A 19,083-nucleotide genomic window follows, 5' to 3' on the forward strand; every position below is an offset into this window, starting at 1 on the left:
GTGTATCTCACGATTGGAAGCATGAGTCACCATGCTGGCCATACCTGAGTAGTAACTGACTTTTTTTTTTTTTTTTTTTTTTTTTTTTGGTTTTTCGAGACAGGGTTTCTCTGTGTAGCTTTGCACCTTTCCTGGAACTCACTTGGTAGCCCAGGCTGGCCTCGAACTCACAAAGATCCGCCTGCCTCTGCCTCCCAAGTGCTGGGATTAAAGGTGTACACCACCATCACCCGGCGTAATTGACAATTTTTACCACATAACTTTTCTCCATTTTGTACACCATCGATAAAGAAATGCCCTCACCCTGCTGTAGGATTAGAAGACAGGTCATTCATTCATTATGGCCAGCCTGACTGGGAGACTGGTCATTGAACTGACTGGGTTGGAGACCTCACACTTATACTCTCCAGCATCCTCCCTCCTGACAGGATCTATGCTGAGTCTGCACTTCATCGGGGACAGAGTCATCCTCTCTGTGAGGTGCAGACTCTGGTTATTGAAGATCCAACGGATGGAGATTCCAGTGTCAGTTGAGAGGCAAGTGAAGAGCACAGAGCTCTGGACTGGGACTGTGGTGTCAGAGACTCCCAGGAAGGGCTGTGTCACAGGCTCTGCAAAGAAACAGAGGAGGAGAACAAATGACAGTAGTCCTTCAGAGAGCTCAACCAGCCCCCCCCCCCCCCGCCATGGTTCACACTTAATCAAGCCTCCAGGGTAGATGAGTTAGAACTGTGACTATATTCACAGTTTTGGATCTGCCCCACCAGAGCCTATGAGACACTCACTCAGACACTGAGTTTGCTATGCCTCAGTTTCCCTATCACAGCAACCATGTTCATGAGTTAATGTTAGATATGACCAATGGCCTGACTTTGGGATGATAAGCTGCTCATATCAGTAGCACCTGTTACTCTTTGCCTACAGAAAAGAATTCCCTAGATTGGACCTCTGAGGACAAGGAGCTGCCTGGAGAACTGTCTCCTCTGTCTCTCCCCTTGGGAACCCTGATCTTCCTGTGACGTCTCCTAAGCCCATCAGAAGAGTTGGCTTACATCCTGGCACCTGTCCACTGAGACTCAGGAGAAGGAGATGGACAGGTAACCTATGACCTGCAGCTGTCACAGCAGTGCGCAGCTGGTTCCACACTCTACAGGACTTGGACAGTCAGTAAAGCCTTGGTCCCTCTCAGCTCTGACAGGAAACCAAATTCTAGCCTTGAGGAGATGCTCTCTAGGGTCAACTGAAGTTGACTCTACAACAGAAGTCTGAAGCCAGGGCTTCCCGATGCCCACCTCTCTGTAAGAAGCCCGTGGTTACCTTAACCAGGTCCTTCCTGTCTCCCACAGGGTCTTGCTCAGGGCCATGTGCATGGTGACACACAAAGAGTCTGGGCTGAGGCTAACTGACATCATGGGGCTGAGTTACCCAGCACACGTCCTCCTCTGCGGGTGGAGTTGGGTAAGGGATGCTGATCTACTTCAGGTTGTCTCCACATAACATGTGTCCTGCACTAAATGTTTCAGCCCCAATGTGGGGATGCAATGTAAAGGGGAGGCAGGCATAGTCCACACTAGACAGCCCTGTGTGTGCAAAGGACTTTTAACCCCACCAGTACCCAGAGCTCACAAAGAATCACTTACTGTATATGTGGATGTGCCTGCGTGTTTCTTGAGTTTCAAGCTGTATATTTAAGGTTCGTAGGGTGTAGAATCCAGTGTCCTTCTGGGTGGCATTGTGGAGCAGCAGGGATCCGTTGGGGTACACAGTCTCTCTACCACTGTGTGCAGGCCCCAGCAAACTTCTATTAGTGGGTACTGAGTACCATGCAATCGCATGGCTATTGACAATGGCTACCCCTTTGTACCAGGAAAAGGCGCGAAGGTTCTCTGGGATATTATGAACAAGTAGAAGAATGTTTTCTCCTTCAACAACATTAGGTGGGACTGATTCAATAGTGAGCTTGGCTGTGGTGATAGGGTTCCTGCAGGCTACAAGGGAGGCTAGAAAGGAAAAGAGATAAATTCATCAATATTGAGAGCTTTGTCTTTGGAGAAAAGATGAGGCCCTGAGTAGTGAGAAGCTCAGGTCCATCATTCAGTGAGGTGGATGGGAGTGTCTGTCCCACTCAGAGTGGGTAAGGAAAAGACCTTCAGGACCCCAGTGTCCCTGACTGTGTCACTTCCTCTGGGTAGAACTCTCTCCCCAGGTGTCTCCCTGCTCACTGTCCTACCAGGCCTGCTCACACCAGAATATGTGTGTGATGGGCGTGCCTTCTCTCACTTCTTGCTGTAAGACCCTCAGTCTTCACATTCTGACCTCTTTCACCTCTTCCCTGTCTGGATGCAGCCCACCCATAACTTCCCTTAGAGATGCTTCCTAGTCTGTCTTCCAGTCCACTAGAGCTGGGGCCTTGCTAGGAAAAGCTAGTTTGGTCTTTCTAGAAGGTCCAGTGCCTGGACAGGCTAAGACACAGGTCGGTGATGAATGAATGAATGCCCCAGGGCCTTGCATGTCCAGGAGATAATGAGATTCTCATGTGTGGAGCTACTGACACATTACAACTCCCGCTCACATTAAGTTACGCATTGTAAAGAGTTGGTGTGTGGGTGTGGGTGAATGCAGGTCAGGGCACCTAGTTGGAGGTCAGAGGTCAACTCGGTGAAGCCTTTCCTGTCTTTCCACCTGGGGAGATTCTAGCCATCTCTGAGCTCCTCTCCCTCCCCCACACCATCAAGCATTGTTCTCCTCAACTGGGAGCAGGAGCCACTTCCCACTTCCGGGTGGTGCATCCTTTGCAGGGAATTACACAATGGGTCTCCACGGTGGCACTTGCACGCCTGACTTGCCTCTGTGGAGAAGAGTTTTTTGCTCCAGCACCTGTCTCCATGCTCTGCTGTCTTTCTCCTTCTGTCTGAGCTCAGCCTACTCCCAGGCAGGGGCCCTTCATTGAGCAAGGCTGACTCTTGTCAGGGATGATGTCCAAGGACCTACTCTGACCCTGACATGTTTGGACACTCCTAGTGTCCCAATGACAACCGCTCACCCCAGGTCTGGCCTCTTCTCTGTTCTCCCAATGTGTCCTCTATGACACAGAACCCAAGCTGAGCACCGAGTCTGCCCTGTATTTTCAATGCCCTGAGAAGGTGGGCTGTACTCCCCACAGGAAGGTGACAGAAATGTCACCTGTGTGAGGAGTTTCATGTGGGGGAGAAGCAAGAGGTGACTTGAGTCCTAGAGAGAGGATGGTTGCTCCATCATACTAGGGACCGTTTGAGAGGGATCCTCCATCTTCCTGAGATGGCTAATCTATGCCAATGGTCTCTCAATGTCCTTTCTGGGGTGCAGCTGTTCTCTCTCTAGGTGACTTACCCACTGTAGGTGCCAGAAGGATGGGGTGGTAAACACAGGGTCCTCTGGTAGAAAGTATGCTTAGAAATACAGAAAGCAGCCAGTAGGTTTGAAAATGCTGTCAGTGACCTCTAGGTCTGTAGGGACAGGGATGGAAGCCAGGCTACATGTTAAGCTCATGGCTCCTAGAAATACTTTTCTAGATGTAGATTCTGTGTTCTTCTATAGCCACCTAATGATTACTAGAAGAACTGCACCTCATTTGTGGGAGCTGTCCAAATCAGCACCTCTGTTACTACTTGCCTGCAGGAGAAAATTCCAGAGCTGAACACCAGAAGACAATCACTCACAAGGAGGGTTTGTCTTCTGTCCCTCCATGTGGGGATCTTAACCTTCCAGTTTGTCTCATGTGTCCATCAGGACAGTTAGTTAATGACCTGGGCACCTGACCAGCTATATGTTCCCTGCCGAGTCTCTGAAGATGTCCAGATGAGAACCTCACCTTGGCTCTCACAGAAGCACACTGGCTGGTTCCACATGCCACTAAAGCCTTGTCCCCTGTCAACTCTAGCAGGTAGTAAAACTCAAATACTGACAGCAAGCTCCCCAGTGTCATCTGGCATCTAGCCAGGGACAGAGACTTCAGACAGGGCTTTCTGGTGCTCTCTGTGAGGATCCCATGGTTTCCTCAGCCAGCCTAGAGCTAGCTCCAAGTGTCTGGGTTGTAGCTAAAATTCTAAGGCTGAGTTTATCAGCACAGGTTCTCCACTCTGCAGGTAAAGACAGGTGAGGGGTTTTGATACATTACAGTTTTTCTACCCTTTGTGCATCCTGCAGTAAGGGCCTAAACCCCAGTGGGGGGGGGACACAGTGCAGTGGGGAGAAAGCAGGCACAGCTCAGTCCTGACAGTCCAGTGTATGAAGTAGGATAAGCCACACTCAGCAGTTGGAGACTGTAGAGAATCACTTACGGTTCACATGGAGCTGTACATGTGTTGTTTCAGTTTTCAAATTTCTATTTAAAGTTTGTAGTGTGTAGAATCCTGCATCTTCCTCAGTGACATCCTGAAGCAGCAGGGATCCATTGGTGCACACCATTGTTCTTCTGCTGTGGGCAGGACCTGGGGTAATGGAATTCACTGATTTGTTGTATTCTGCCATTTTAAACATCTGGAAGCTAGACACTCCTTTGTACCAGGAAAAGGTTCTCACATCTTCTGGCAGATTATGAACAAGGAAAAGAACGTTTTCCCCTTCAGCAGCATTCCATGGCACTGGTTCAATCATGAGAGGGTTACAGCATGTAGAAGGAGAGGCTGGAAGGAAAAAGAGAAAAAGCCATTCCAGGGGATCAACTTTGCTTGGTGGAAAGATGGCGACCTCCATCCTGAGCTGATGGATTCATCACTCAGCCTAGAGATGCAGGCATGAGTGCATCTATCCCACTTTGTGGAGGTCAGCAACATGACCTCCATTCCCTCAGGACCCCTATATGTGGAACTTTCTAAATGGAATTCTATCCTCTGGTGTCTTCCTCAAATGCATGAGATGAGCCTCAGGAAACTAGGCTGACTCTGACATCTTACTCTGAATTAATTTTCATCAAGTTCCTCCTTGATACATGGGGGAGTCAGATGATGCAGTCTGATCTACAGTCATTGGTCTCCACATGTGTGTCCTGCACTAAGTGCTCAAACCCCAAGATAGGGACACAGTGCAGAGGGGACTGAGGTATGACAGTCTTGTGTGACTAAACCCCATCTGACCCAGAACAGCCATAGAGAATTGTGATATTGTGTTTATGGTCTAACAAATAAAGCTTGCCTGGAGATCAGAGGCCACAGCTACCCACTAGTTAACCATGGAATCCAGGCAGTGGTGGTGCACACCTTTAATCCCAGCATTTGGGAGGAAGAGACATAAAGATCAGGAGTTCAAGACCACCCTGGGCTACATGAGATTGATCCAGTCTAATAGAGAAACAGCCAGGTGGTGGAGGCTCGTGCCTTTAATCCTAGCACTTGGGATCTCATGCCTCTGATCCCAGTACTTGGGAGGCACATGCCTTTAATCCTAGCACTAGGGAGGTGGAGACAGGAAGTGATATGGCTGGGCTGAGAGAGGAATATAAGGCAGGAGGGGACAGGAACTCACCCCCTTTCAACCTGAGGAATTGGCGAGGTAAGAAGTAGCTGTGGCTTGCTCCTTTGTCTCTCTGATCTTTCAGAATTTACCCCTATATCTGACTGTGAGTTTTTATTATTAAGACCAGTTAGAATTCATGCTACTGAGAATCACTTACTGTCCACCAGGAGTTGCACATACACTAATCCTTTTTTCAGATCTGTACTTAGAGTCCTTAGAGTATACAATCCAGTGTCTTTCCAGGTGACGTTCTGGAGCAGCAGGGATCCATTGCTGTACACAGTTTCTCGACCAGTGTGTGCAGGGCCCAGCACACTTGAATTCTTGGCTATTATATGTCGGGCAATCTCATGGTTCTTTAATACAATCACACCTTTGTACCATAAAAAGGCTAGAACATTCTCTGGGAGATTGTGAACCATTAGAAGAACACTTGCTTCTTCTGCAACTCTGGGCGGCACTAATTCGACAGTGGGCTGGGTAGGGGTGGGAGGGCACCCATAGGTCAAAGAGAAGGCTAGAAGGGAAGACAGAGATCAATCAATATGGGGATGTTTATATTCAGCTAAGTTTGGGCGCTGTGTCCTCTGCAGGTGTGGCCATTGCTCAGCCTAAGTGTGTGAGCGTCTCCCTGCCCTTCTGGGTGGAGGTCAGCACAGGATTTCTATGTTCTCAGTGTCTCTGCATGTCATTTTCTCTGTATGGCACTCTCCACTCAGGTGTCAACATGGCCCCAGCTCACTGCACTCAGACCCCTGCTCACATTCAGTGTAGACTGGTGTTGGAGGGATGCCTCCCTGACCTCTCCTACACACCATGCATCTTCACTCTCTGATTCTCTTTGTTGCAGTTCTGTTCCTCTTGTGGTTCCAATCACCACTTAACTTCCCCTCAAACTTTCTTTACTGGATTGTCTTCAAGTCCACTTGGAATAGGGTTTTGTCAAGACTAGAGCTAACCTCATTTTTTGGAAGGCATGCTACATAGAAAAGGTTCTGACACCCATGGATAATAAATGAATGAATTAATGATGAGAATGAGCAACCAGTGTTCCAAGGCCCAGCATACGCAAGGTTTTATTTATGATACTCTCAGCTTTGTGGCTAATGGATACCCCAGTTTGATTTAGCATTTTGCATCTATTTCCATTTCATGTGTGTGTGACACTCTGTCTGTGTGCATGAATACATGTAGGTGTGAAAACATGTGCATTCCTACATAGATTTCAATATGGCCAGGTGCTTGCCACAGTACTTATATGTGGGGCAAAGGAGAGTTTTGAAGAGGAAGAGGGTTCTCTCCTTCCAACACGGGGGGCTAAGGATTAAACTCAAGTCACTGGGCCTGGCACAATGTGTCTTCACTCACTGAAACACCTCACTGACCAGATTCTTTTCTGTGTCACTCTGTCATAGTTGGGAATATCAGTCTTCAAAATACAGCAGCCAACATGATTACCATTGAACAGAGAACAATCTGGCTTTCATCCCTACCCCTTACCATTTCCTGTTCACTGAGAACTTCCTGCTGCTGAACCTCTGTGCATTCTCTGTGTCATCTCCACTAGGGGGGAAAGAAGACACCTTGATTCTCCTTCAGACTCTTGCCCTCCTTTGAGACTCCAACCAAGACCTGAGCTCCCACTTCCACACACTGTCAGGGAATTCTCTCTTCACTTATGTGACTAGCCCTTGTCCATAGTGCCCCTTGGGCAAGGTAGGGATCTTGATCCCTGGAACAGGGGGGATCTCAAATGGATCCAGCACTGGTACCACACTCCACTGTCCTGGAGTCAGCTCTGCTGTCCAGGAGTCAGCTCTGCTGTCCTGGAGTCAGCTCCACCGTCCTGCCTCCCTCTGAGCCAAGCGTGCCTCAAGTCAGAAACCTCTCTCAGAGTTACGTGGACTGTGGTGGGTCCTCGTCCAAGGCACTGCTGTCTCTTCCCCTTAGCATTGTCTGGTATTTATCTCCCCCACTCTGTCTCTATGTTTTAGTCATCAAGACCATACAGTGAGCAACAGGCTGTTAAGCATCCCTGTGCCCCAATATTCAACAGTTAACCCCAGGGCTGACCTCTACCGTGACTAGGTCTTGGCTCTGTCAGCACTGAAGAAGATGACCCTGTCCTCTCTGTGCGTTCTTTGTGAAGCAGAAGCTCTGCTGAGCCTCCAGTCATCCTCATGTCCTCAGTGCTCTGGGAAGGTGGGATTGGCTCAGCCAGAAGGTGACAGAGATGTCTGGGAGAGCTGGAAAGGGACCACCTGAATGATGCCAGGGGAAAGACACTCATCCTTATCACTACTGTCTGCATTCAGGGTTTGCTGGTCCAGGACAGATGTCCAAGGGCAGTAGTATCAGGAGATCCATGTCCTGTGTGTGGAAAAGGTCACCTACATCCTGGAAAGGTATGGATTCCCCCTGCAGTGAAGGGTTTCAGAGAGAAACCTGAATTCCAGCCTCCCTTGTTGGCTGAGATGCAGTTCAGTTCTGTTCATGGCCTCTGTCCTTTGCTTAGTAATTCCCCTGTGGCCATCCTCTTTCCCCCAAGCAAAATACTAGAAGCGGGGAGGCTGAACAGGGCCCCTAGCATAGTAGTGTTCTCAGACACAGGAGCCAGTAGGTCAGAGTGGTCTTGTGGGAGGGACCTCCAGGTCTGTTGGTACAGGTATGGAAACCTAAAAAGTAACTCACCACCTCTCCAGTGTCTGACTGTGGATTGTGTTCGATCCTGCCCCCCTGGTGATCGCTAGGGGAACTACAGTTTGAGTGGGAGCTGTCCAAATCAGTGGAATCTGCTGCCATTCCCCTCCAAGAAGGAATTCCCTGAGCTGGACCCCCGAGAACAGACACTTGCTGGGTGGACCTGTGTCCACTCTTCTTCACTTTGGAGACCTTGACCCTCCTGTAAGGTCTCATAAGCCCATGAGTACAGGTGGCTGATGACCTGGGCATCTGTTCAGCTCTGCTCTCCATGCTGAGTCTCAGGAGGGGGTGCCCAGGTGACCTAGCTTGAATGTGGCTCTCATGACAATGCATTGATTGGTTTCACATGCTGGGAAACATGGATGACCAAAAACAGTTGGCCTGTTCCCTGTCAGCTTCATAGAAAGTAAGTGTGTAAACCTGGCTAAATACTCCCCAAGGTCACTTGTAGTCAAGCCTGAGACAGAGGTCTGAAGCCAGGCCTTCCTGGTGCTCGAATCACTGTGAGGATACCAAGATCTGCCTGATATCAACAGGATCTTTCTCTGAACCATTTTCATAATGAGAATCCCAAAAGACATGCCTGAGTCTTATGCTCCTTGAATTGTGTTACCATTTCTCATCACACACACACACACACACACACACACACACACACACACACACACACACACACACACACACACCATCCTTTCTGAGCGTAGGAGCAGGTGACATAGTCTGATTTATGGCAGTGTGTCTCCACACTGTTTGTTCTGCACTAAGTGCTCAAAACACAACAAGGGGACACAGTATGGAGGGGAGGTATGCACAAATGCACAATCATTCAGGACAGTCCCGTGTGACTATGCCCCACCCAGCACTGAATGATCACAGAGAACCACTTACTGTCCACCTGGACTTGCACGTGCAGTACTTCAGCTTTCAGATCTGTGGTCACAGTTCGTAGAGTGTACAGTCCGGTGTCTTTCGAGGTGACGTTCTGGAGCAGCAGGGATCCGTTGTTGTACACTGTCTCTCTACCACTGTGTGCAGGACCCAGCATGCTTGAATTTGTAAATATTACGTGTCTCGAAATTTCAAGGTTGTTGAACACAACCATCCCTTTGTACCAGAAAAAGGCTAGAAGATTCTGTGGGAGATTGTGAACAAGTAGAAGAACACTTGACCCTTCTGCAACGCTGGGTGGCACTGATTCAATAGTGGGCTGGGCAGAGGTGATATGGTGCCCACAGTTCACAAGGGAGGCTAGAAGGGAAGAAACATTGATCAGTAGTGGGACCTTGGATTTTGGCTAAGATAGAGTCCTGTGTCCTGAGGAGGTGTGTCCTTTGCTCAGACTAGCTGTGTGGGTGAGTGTCTCCCTGTCCTACTGGGTAGAAGTGAATACACAAGCCAGATGTCCTCAGTGTCCCTACACTTGTCATTCCTCTGTATGGCACTCTCCACTCGGGTGTTAACACGGCCCTGGCTCACTGCCCTCAGACCCCTGCTCACATTCATTGTAGACTGGTGTTAGGGAAAGTCTCCCTGGCTTCTCTCCCTGCAAACCTGACCCCTGACTCTCTGACTTTCTGTTGTTTATGGTTTTTTCTTCTTGTGGTTCCAGTCAACACCTGACTTCACCTTCTAGCTTTCTTTACTTCCAGTCCACTAGGACTAGGGAATTGTGAGAACATGCATTCATCTTGTATTTTTTTTTTTTAAAGAAATGGTACCTAGGAAAGCTCAGATACCTGTGGAGAGTGAATGAATGAGTATTGTTGCAGGACCCTGTATGCCCATGGGTTTACTTAAGAAATTCATGGGTTTGGAATGCAGAGTTGAATGTTTCCATTTGCTTTGATTTTTTACACTCATTTATATTTGTCTGTGAGTTTGTGTCCAAGGGCATGTGTCAGGGTGTGTGGGTGAGTGCAGGACACAGTCCCTAGGTGGAGGTCAGAGGACTTGTGTTCATTAGTCTCAGCTTGTCAGATAATGAAGCAAAATCTTGTATCTACTGACACATGTCACTAATCAACCCCAGCCTGATTTTTTTCTCTGGGATGCCAAGCTGAGAACATAAGTCTTCAGATTATTGTGGACATGCTGATTAAGTTTGGATAAGAATTATCACCCACCCCCTTGCTTTATCAGATTCACCAAGAACAAAAATAATTTTCCTGCTGCTGAGCCTCCGGCCTTACCCTGTGTCTTCTCTCCTACAAACCCAAGACTCCTCTCAGGTCCGAGTCCCCTTAGTCTCCAGACAGTAGGTCAATCCTCTCCTCTCACACCATCAACTCATGATCACCTCAACTGTGGTCAGGAGCCCCTGAGAGTCAGTGACCCTTTGCAGAGGGATAAAAGGGAACAATCCCTAGTCTCTATGGCCTGATCGGTCCTCCTTCCGTGGCATGTCCGCTATCGAACTCTGCTACCCTTCCCTCATCTGAACTGAGCCTTTGCCCAGGAAGAAGCAGAGTTCCATGGGCTGTGGGGGTTCTCTATTCAAAACACTGCTCTATCCCCTTACTCTCAGTGGGACCCCATATCCCTAGCTTCTTTTTTTTCTTTTCTTTTCTTTTTTTTTTTTTTTTTTTTTTTTGAGCTGAGGATCGAACCTAGGGCCTTGTACTTGCTAGGCAAGTGCTCTACCACTGAGCTAAATGCCCCACCCCTATCTTCTTCTCTTTATGTCTCAGTCCTCCAGACTACATGGTGATCAAAAGGGCTGATGAACATCCCTGTGCTCTCAGAGAGCAGCAGCTCACCCTGGGGCTGCCCCATTGCTGTGTCCTGGCCCTGGGTCTGTCAGCACAAAAGAGGGAGCCTCTGCACTCCCTGTGGAACACAAAAATCCATCTGGATACCCAGTCTGCCCTGTGTTCTCAGTGCTCTGAAAAGATGGACTATCCTCTTAGCAGGAAGGTGACACGTGTCTGTGAGGCTTCAAAGTGACCAGCTGAGTGATGCCTGGGGAAGGGGACAGATCCGTTCTCATGACAGTCATCACTCAGGGTCCTCCTCAGGGACACGTTCCTGTGAGAAATCCAAGAGTCTAGACAGAGGCTGATAGCTTTGGCTGAGTTACCCGCCATGCATCCACCTGTGTGCAAAGTGAGATCAAATGAAGAATTCTGACCTACTGCAGTTATTCTTCATCATGCATGTCTAATGCATGCACTAAATGCTCAAACCCCAACATGGGGACACATGCAGAGGGGAAGTAGGCACAGGCTAGATTTGACATTTCTGTGTGTGTCCAGTGGAAAGAACCCCACCCAGCACCCAGAGTTCAAGAAGAATCACTTACTGTGCACGTGGAGGTACTTGGTTGTTATTGATACAATTCCTATGCGTCTATTAACGGTTCGTAAGGTATAGAATCCTGTGTCCTTATGGGTGACATTGTGGATCTGCAGGGATCCGTTGCTGAACACTGTCTCTCTACCACTGTGTACGGGACCTTTCACACTTACATCCTTGGCCAGTGAATACAGTGCAATTCTAAGGCTCATATCCCTTGCCCCTTTGTGCCAGATAAAGGCTAGAAGATTCTCTGGTAGATTATGAACACGGAGGAGGACGTTTTCTCCTTCAACCACTTGGGGTGGCACTGATTCAATGGTGACTTGGGCAGTGGTGGACAGGTGACAGCAGGTTAAAAGGGAGGCTAGAAGAGAACAGAGAAACGCCACTAATAATGAGCAAATGTGACACCACTCACTTAGATGTGGGGGCAGGGATATGCCCACCCTCCTTGATGGAGGTGAGCAACATGACCGCCATTCCCTCAGAGCCTATTATTTCCTCTCTATGGAATTCTGTACTCAGGTTCTGCTGACTCCCCTGCCATGTTCTCATACCCCTCTTCACACAGTGTATTTGGTGTGAGGAGCAATGCCCCTCTGACTTCCTCTTCCAGGGGATTCTCACACTGGATTTTTTTCTCTATTCCCTCTCTGCATCTAGTCAAACTCTAACTTCATCTTCTGGGTGCTCTGACATCAGGTCCACTTGAATCAGGGGCTTTGTGAGGAAAGGAATTAGTGTGACCTTGTTGGGAGGTTCAGTTTCTGGAATACATTCAGGCACCAGTGGAGAGAGGAAGGAAGGAAGGAAGGAAGGAAGGAAGGAAGGAAGGAAGGAAGGAAGGAAGGAAGGAAGGAAGAGAGGAACAAAGAAAGGAAGAAGGGAGGGAGGGAAGGAAGGAAGGAGAAGTGTGTCTCCATGGGTTTATCTACATAGTTCCCAGATTTGGAGCAAATGACAATTATTATACTCAGGTGTGATTTTTAAATTTTTTACATTTGCTTCTACACTATATGTGTCTGTGTGTGCAGGCGCCTGTCTCAGTGTGTGCATGTGCGGGTGCAAAGCACAGCACCTGAGTTGAGGCCAGAGAAGATCCTGCAGGAGTCTGCTCTCCCCATCTACCCTGTGGGAGCTGAGGACTGAATGCAGGTTGTCAAGTCTCCACACACTGAGCCATCCCCCTGGCCCACCCCTGTTGATTCATATTTGGAGTCACCCTGCCATGGCTGGGGACATCAGGCTTCAGAACATGGCAGTCAATATGACTCACTTTCAATAGGGAGTGTTTGAAGCTTCTCTCTTCTCCTCATCACCTCCTGTCCCCTGAGAGATTCAGACTACTGAGCCTCTGTCCCTCACTGTACCTTCTGTACCATGACTGAAAAAGAAACCTCAAGTCTCCTCTGGGGCTTCTTTCATCTTTAGGAAACTCCAGCCTGCCTCTGAATTTCCCACCCTCACACAGTCAGAGAGTGGGTACACTTACCAGTGAGCAAGAGACCCTGCCAGGGGGTGCAGCCCATACAGGGAATCACAGAGGACACCTCCATCTCTCTTCTCACAGTGCAGAGAAGTGCTCCAGCTCCAACACTGTCCCCAGGCTCTGCTGTCCTTCCTCCTTCTGAAATGCACAGCCTCCCGGGCTGGAACACTTCCCAGAGTTCAATAGGATCTGGGTGGTGGGGACACCGCTCTGTCCCTTCCACTCTCAGTGCTTCCTCACATCCCTCTCAACTTTTGTCCCTTTACATTTCTCCTCCAAGGGACACCTTGAGCAACAAGGCTGATAAGCATCCCCATGCCCTCAGAGCACAACAGCTCATCCCAGGGTGACATCTGCTGTGTCCTGACCTTGGGTCTGTCGGTATACAAGAAGGAGCCTCCATCCTGCCTATGTATCCTTGTGACACAGAGACCCAGCTGAGCACCCAGTCTGCCCTGTGTCCTCAGTGTTCTGGGAAGGTGGGATTTACTCCCAGCAGAAGGTGACAGGGATGTTTGTGAAGGCTGCAAAGGGACCAGCTGAGTGGTCAGTAGAGATGAGTATCAATTCTTTATTACTAGTGTCACCGTCAAAGTTCTTATCCAGGTTAGAGGCCCAGGAACAGTTGTGTGAGGAATTTCATGTCCTCAGTGTTGGGGGGAAGATGTGACCTATGCGTCCTGGAAAGGACTATGGATTCCCTCTTCCTATGCAGAATTTCAAGACAACTGTCTTAGTTAGGGTTTCTATTACTGCGAGCAATAGAACAACAAACACCAAGGCCAAAAAGCAACTTAGGGGTGGTGGAATGGATTTATTTGGCTTACACTTCCACATTGCTGTTCATCACTGAAAGGAGTCAGGACAGGAACCCAAACAGGGCAGGATCCTAGAGGCAGGAGCCGGTGCAGAGACCATGGAGGGGTGCTACTTACTGGCTTGCTTCCCCTGGCTTGCTGGGCTTTCTTTCTTACAGAACCTAGGACCACAAGACCAGAGAAGGTACCACCCACCACGGTCTGGGCCCTTTCCTATTGATCACTAATTAAGAAAATTCCTTATAGCTGGATATCATGTAGGCATTCCTTCAACTGAGGCTCCTTCTTCTCTGATGACCATAGATTGTTTCATGTTGACAACCAAAACAGCCGGTACAGCAATCTTCCAGCATCTGGTGTTCTCTGAGCTGTGTGTTGGCTGACCCTAGGTCATCTCTGATCTTCCTGGGTAACTATTGCCCTTTGCCTATGTGATTTCCCTGCAGTAACCTTGTCTTCCCCTATGAGAGATGTCATAAGTGAGGAGACCCTATGTTCCCCAGGCAAAGGGGTTTTCTCAGACAGAAAAGAACAGAGCGGGGTCTTGGCAGGGAGCTCAGGGTTAGTACACACAGAAGGGAAACCAGTCAGCAAGGCAAGGTCATGACTTAGGGAAATAATTTTCTGATTGTTGAGAGTGTATCCTGATATTGCCCCCTGGAGATCACTGGGAGAATTGCAATCTCATGTCTAGGGCTACAGCAGTCATGGTCAACATGTCAACTGCACAGGTGGGATGCAGGGCCTGTATCCATCCTGTTCACTGTGCTCTCCAGAACTGCTAATTCCACCTAGTGTAGACTGGATACAGACAGGGATCAAGATTTGTCCTGGGAGTCTGGGGAAGACCCTCCCAAATCAGCCCCAGTTGCTGGCCAGTGGGCAGGGCTCCCACGGGAAGGTTCCCCTTCTCCAAGACCCTTCAGCAGAGCCTGCAATCTACACGCCCTGCTGCCACACCCATCTGCCTGAGACCCCTGCCACTTCCTGAGACTTGGAGACCAGCCCCCAGCTCCCATCCAGCCCAGAGCTCCCATCTGACCCAGAGAGCTCCCATCTGGCCCAGGGAATGAGAGAACTCTCATTGGACAAAGAGCCATCATTGGGCCAAGAGTAAACTCGGGAGACACAGAATCTGCCAGCCCTGATTAGACCAAGAGTGGCTTTCTGAGACGTAGAATCTGCCACCTCTCATTGGACCAAGAGAGGCTTCATGAAAGGCAGAATCTGCCAGCTCTGACTGGACCAAGAGCCCTGATAAGACCAAGAACTGTGGTGGTATTGTGTTCCCCAAAATATTGTTTACCCTAATAAATTTATCTGGGGTCAGAGAACAGACAGTCACTAGATACAGAGGCTAGAATATGGTGGCACTCACACCTTTAATCATAGCATTCCAGAGACAGAAATCCCTCTGCATCTCTGTGAGTTCAAGGCCACATTAGAAAGAGCTAAGCATGGTGACTCATGCCTTTAATCTCAGAAAGCGAGCCTTTAATCTCAGGGAGCAGTGGTAGAAAGCAGAAAGGTATATAAGGTGTGAGGACCAGAAACTAGCAGCATCTTGGCCTGGTTAAGCATTTGGCTGGTTAAGCTTTCAGGCTTTCTAGCAGCAGTTCAGCTGAGACCCATTCTGGATGAGGACTCAGAGAGGCCTCCAGTCTGAGGAAACAAGACCAGCTGAGGATCCGGTGAGGTGAGGCAGCTATGGCTTATTCCGTCTCTTACCTTCCAGTGTTCACCCCAATACCTGGCTCAGGTTTGAATTTTATTAATAAGACTCTCTAAGATTCCTGCTACAAAGAACAAATCCATGAGTCACAGAATCAACTACCTTGGGTTGACCCAAGAGCAACTCACACAGAAGAGTCTGAGACCTGCTTCAATCAGACCAAGAGCTAAGATTAGACACAGAAGGGCCCCTGAGACACAGACACAACAAACAGTTGAGTGAACCAACAGCAACTCACTCAGACACAGGCACCTCTTATACCTATTAGATGAGGAGATGGGCAGATGTCAAGGCAGAAGTACATACAACATAAAGAGCAATACACATCACCAGAACCTAGCCCTCCTCCAACAACAAGACTTGAACATCACAGAGTGGAAGAAGCAGAAGAAAGCAACATTAAGATTAGCATCATGAAGATACTAGAGGCCTTTCAAGAAAAAATAAAAAATAAAATTGAGGAAAAGATAAACAAAAAAGTGGAGGACGGAGGGGTCTGGACCTACCTGGACTGAGTCTACCAGGTTGATCTCAGTCCGCGGGGAAGGCTTTGCCCTGGAGGAGATGGGAATGGGGGGGGGGTGGGCTCGGGGGAAGGTGAGGGGGGCAGGAGGGGGGAGAACAAGGGAATTCGTGGCTGATATGTAGAACTGAATTGTATTGCAAAATAAATAAATAAATAAATAAATAAAAAGTGGAGGAAATCAATAAAGAAAATGAGAAAAAGTCAAAGGAGAAATGGGAAGAACGCTATAAAAAACTAGAGGAAAAGACAAATAAAAAGGTGGAAGAAAACAATAAATCCCTAAAGAAAACCATGAAAAAGCAATAAAGCAGGTGAGGGAAACAGTTCAAGACCTGAAAAGGGAAATAGAAACAATGAAGAAGACACAAACAGAGGGAATGCTGGAAATAAAAAATCTGAGTAAACGAACAGGAAACACAGATGCAAGCATAACCAACAGAATACAAGAGATGGAAGAGAAGATCTCTGGTGTAGAGGATACAACAGAGGAAATGGATTCATCAGTCAAAGAAAATACCAATGCCAAAAAGTCATAACACAAAATGTCCAAGAAATCTGGGACACCGTGAGAAGACCAAACCTAAGAATAATAAAAATAGAGGAAGGAGGAGAATACCAACTCAAAGGCACAGATAATATATTCAACAAGACCATAGAAGAAAACTTTCCCAACTTAAAGAAAGAAATGCCTATGAAGATACAAGAAGCCTATAGAACACCAAACAGACTAGACCCCCAAAAAAAGTCCCCTTGCCACATAATAATTAAACAACTAAATGTACAGAATAAGGAAAGAATATTAAGAGCAGCAAAGGAAAAAGACCAAGTGACTTATAAAGACAAACCCATCAGAATAACACCTGATTTCTCAATGGAGACTTTGAAAGCCAGAAGGACCTGGAAAGATGTAATGCATACGCTAAGACACCATGGATGCCAGCCTAGACTAATATACCCAGCAAAACTTTTGATCATCATAGACAGAGTGAACAAGACATTCCAAGACAAAACCAGATTTAAACAATACTTATCCACAAACCCAGCCCTACAGAATGCACTAGAAGGAAAATTCCAACCTAAGGAAGTCAGATACACCCACGAAAACACAGGCAATAGATAACACCACAGCAGTAAACTCCAAAGAAGAGAAGTACACACACACTACCAACAAAAGATAACAGGAATGAACAATCACTGATCATAAATATCCCTAAATATCAGTGGACATAATTCACCTATAAAAAGACACAGGCTAGCAGAATGGATACGAAAGCAGGATCCATCTTTCTGCTGCATACAAGAAACACACCTCAAATTCAAAGGTAGACACTACCTAAGAATAAAAGGCTGGGAAAGTCTTTCCAATCAAATGGTCTTAAGAAGCAAACAGGTGTAGCCATCCTAATATCCAGCAACATAGACTTCAAACTAAAATCAATCATAAGAGATCAAGAAGGGCATTACATACTCATCACAGGAAAGATCCACCAAGATGAAGTTTCAATTCTCAACATTTATGCCCCAAACACAAGGCCACCCACATATGTAAAAGAAACATTACTAAAGCTTAAACCACATATAAAACCCCACACATTAATAGTGGGAGACTTCAACACCCCACTCTCACCACTACACAGATCTGCCAAATTGAAACTTAACAGAGAAATAAAGGACTTAACTGATGTTATGACCCAAATGGACTTAATTGATATCTACAGAACATTCCATCCTAACAAAAATGAATATACCTTCCTCTCAGCACCCCATAGAACCTTCTCTAAAATTGACCACATACTTGACCACAAAGCAAATCTCAACAGATACAAAATAACTGGAATAACCTTCTGCGTTCTATCAGACCATCATGGTTTAAAGTTAGATTTCAACAACAACAAAAACTACAGAAAGTCTACAATCTCATGGCAACTGAATAATGCTCAACTGAATCACCAATGGGTCAAGGAAGAAATAAAGAAAGAAATTAAAGACTTCCTAGAGATCAATGAAAGTGAATATACCACATACCCAAACTTATGGGACACTATGAAAACAGTGCTAAGAGGGAAATTTATAGCACTAAATGCCCACATAAAGAAGTTGGAGAAATCTCACACTAAGTGACTCACCCAGGAAGAATCAGTGCCAGGAAATAATCAAATTGAGAGCTGAAATCAATAAAATAGAAACAAAGAGAACAATACAAAGAATTAATGAAACAAAGAGTTGGTTCTTTGAGAAAATCAACAAGATAGACAAGCCCTTATCCAAACTAACCAAAAGGCACAGAGAGAGCATCCAAATTAGCAAAATCAGAAATGAAAAGGGAGACATAACAGCTAACACTGAGGAAATCCAGAGAATCATCAAGTCATACTTCGAAAACCTCTACTCCACAAAATTGGAAAATCTAAAAGAAATGGATAATTTTCTGGATAGGTACCACATACCTAAGTTAAATCAAGACCAGATAAACTATTTAAATAGTCCAATAACCCCTAAAGAAACAGAATCAGTCATTAAAAGTCTTCCAACCAAAAAAAGCCTAGGACCAGATGGTTTCAGTGCAGAATTCTACCAGATGTTCAAAGAAGACTTAATACCAATAATCTTTAAATTGTTCCACACAATAGAAACAGAAGGAACATTACCAAACTCCTTCTATGATGCTACAATTACCCTGATTCCCAAGCCAAATAAAGACAAAACAAAGAAAGAGAACTACAGACCAATTTCCCTCATGAACATTGATGCAAAAATACTCAATAAAATACTGGCAAACAGAATCCAAGAACACATCAAAACAATTATCCACCATGATCAATTAGGCTTCATCCCAGGGATGCAAGGGTGGTTCAACCTACGAAAGTCCATCAATGTAATACACCATATAAACAAACTCAGAGAAAAAAACGCATGATTGTCTCACTAGATGAAGAAAAGGCATTTGACAAAATCCAACACCCCTTCATGATAAAGGTCTTGGAGCGATCAGGAGTACAGGGAACATACCTAAACACAATAAAGGCAA

The 19,083-nt window shown here is 46.9% G+C and overlaps 1 protein-coding gene across 2 annotated transcripts; it reads right to left on the minus strand.

Moving 5' to 3' along the window:
* Positions 1 to 327: 327 nt before the first annotated feature.
* LOC128125601 (carcinoembryonic antigen-related cell adhesion molecule 3-like) lies at positions 328 to 13,055 on the minus strand. Of its 2 annotated transcripts, XM_052763184.1 has the most exons (7): positions 12,983 to 13,055; positions 11,495 to 11,854; positions 9,085 to 9,444; positions 5,651 to 6,010; positions 4,320 to 4,664; positions 1,641 to 1,988; positions 328 to 611 (listed from the first exon to the last, which is right to left on the minus strand). In XM_052763184.1, exons 1-7 carry the CDS (start codon positions 13,044 to 13,046, stop codon positions 328 to 330), a joined length of 2,121 nt encoding a protein of 706 aa, XP_052619144.1. In that variant the 5' UTR covers positions 13,047 to 13,055. The 2 variants fall into 2 exon arrangements, with proteins under 2 accessions (XP_052619144.1, XP_052619145.1); XM_052763185.1 differs by lacking the exons at positions 1,641 to 1,988; positions 5,651 to 6,010.
* Between the last annotated feature and the right edge of the window lie 6,028 nt (positions 13,056 to 19,083).

The sequence above is a fragment of the Peromyscus californicus genome, unplaced genomic scaffold (genome assembly GCF_007827085.1).
Source record: "Peromyscus californicus insignis strain IS unplaced genomic scaffold, ASM782708v3 Scaffold_4__1_contigs__length_199733344, whole genome shotgun sequence".
NCBI classification, from domain to species: Eukaryota; Metazoa; Chordata; class Mammalia; order Rodentia; family Cricetidae; genus Peromyscus; species Peromyscus californicus.

Coding starts and splice junctions, on each gene's coding strand:
- LOC128125601 (XM_052763184.1), bottom strand. CDS start 13,046: ATGGAGGTGTCCTCTGTGATTCCCTGTATGGGCTGCACCCCCTGGCAG. Junction 11,855..12,982: donor GCAGGGTCTCTTGCTCACTG/GTAAGTGTACCC, acceptor GTTCTCTTCTAG/CCTCCCTTTTAACCTGCTGT. Junction 1,989..4,319: donor TGTACAGCTCCATGTGAACC/GTAAGTGATTCT, acceptor CCTCCCTTGTAG/CCTGCAGGAACCCTATCACC.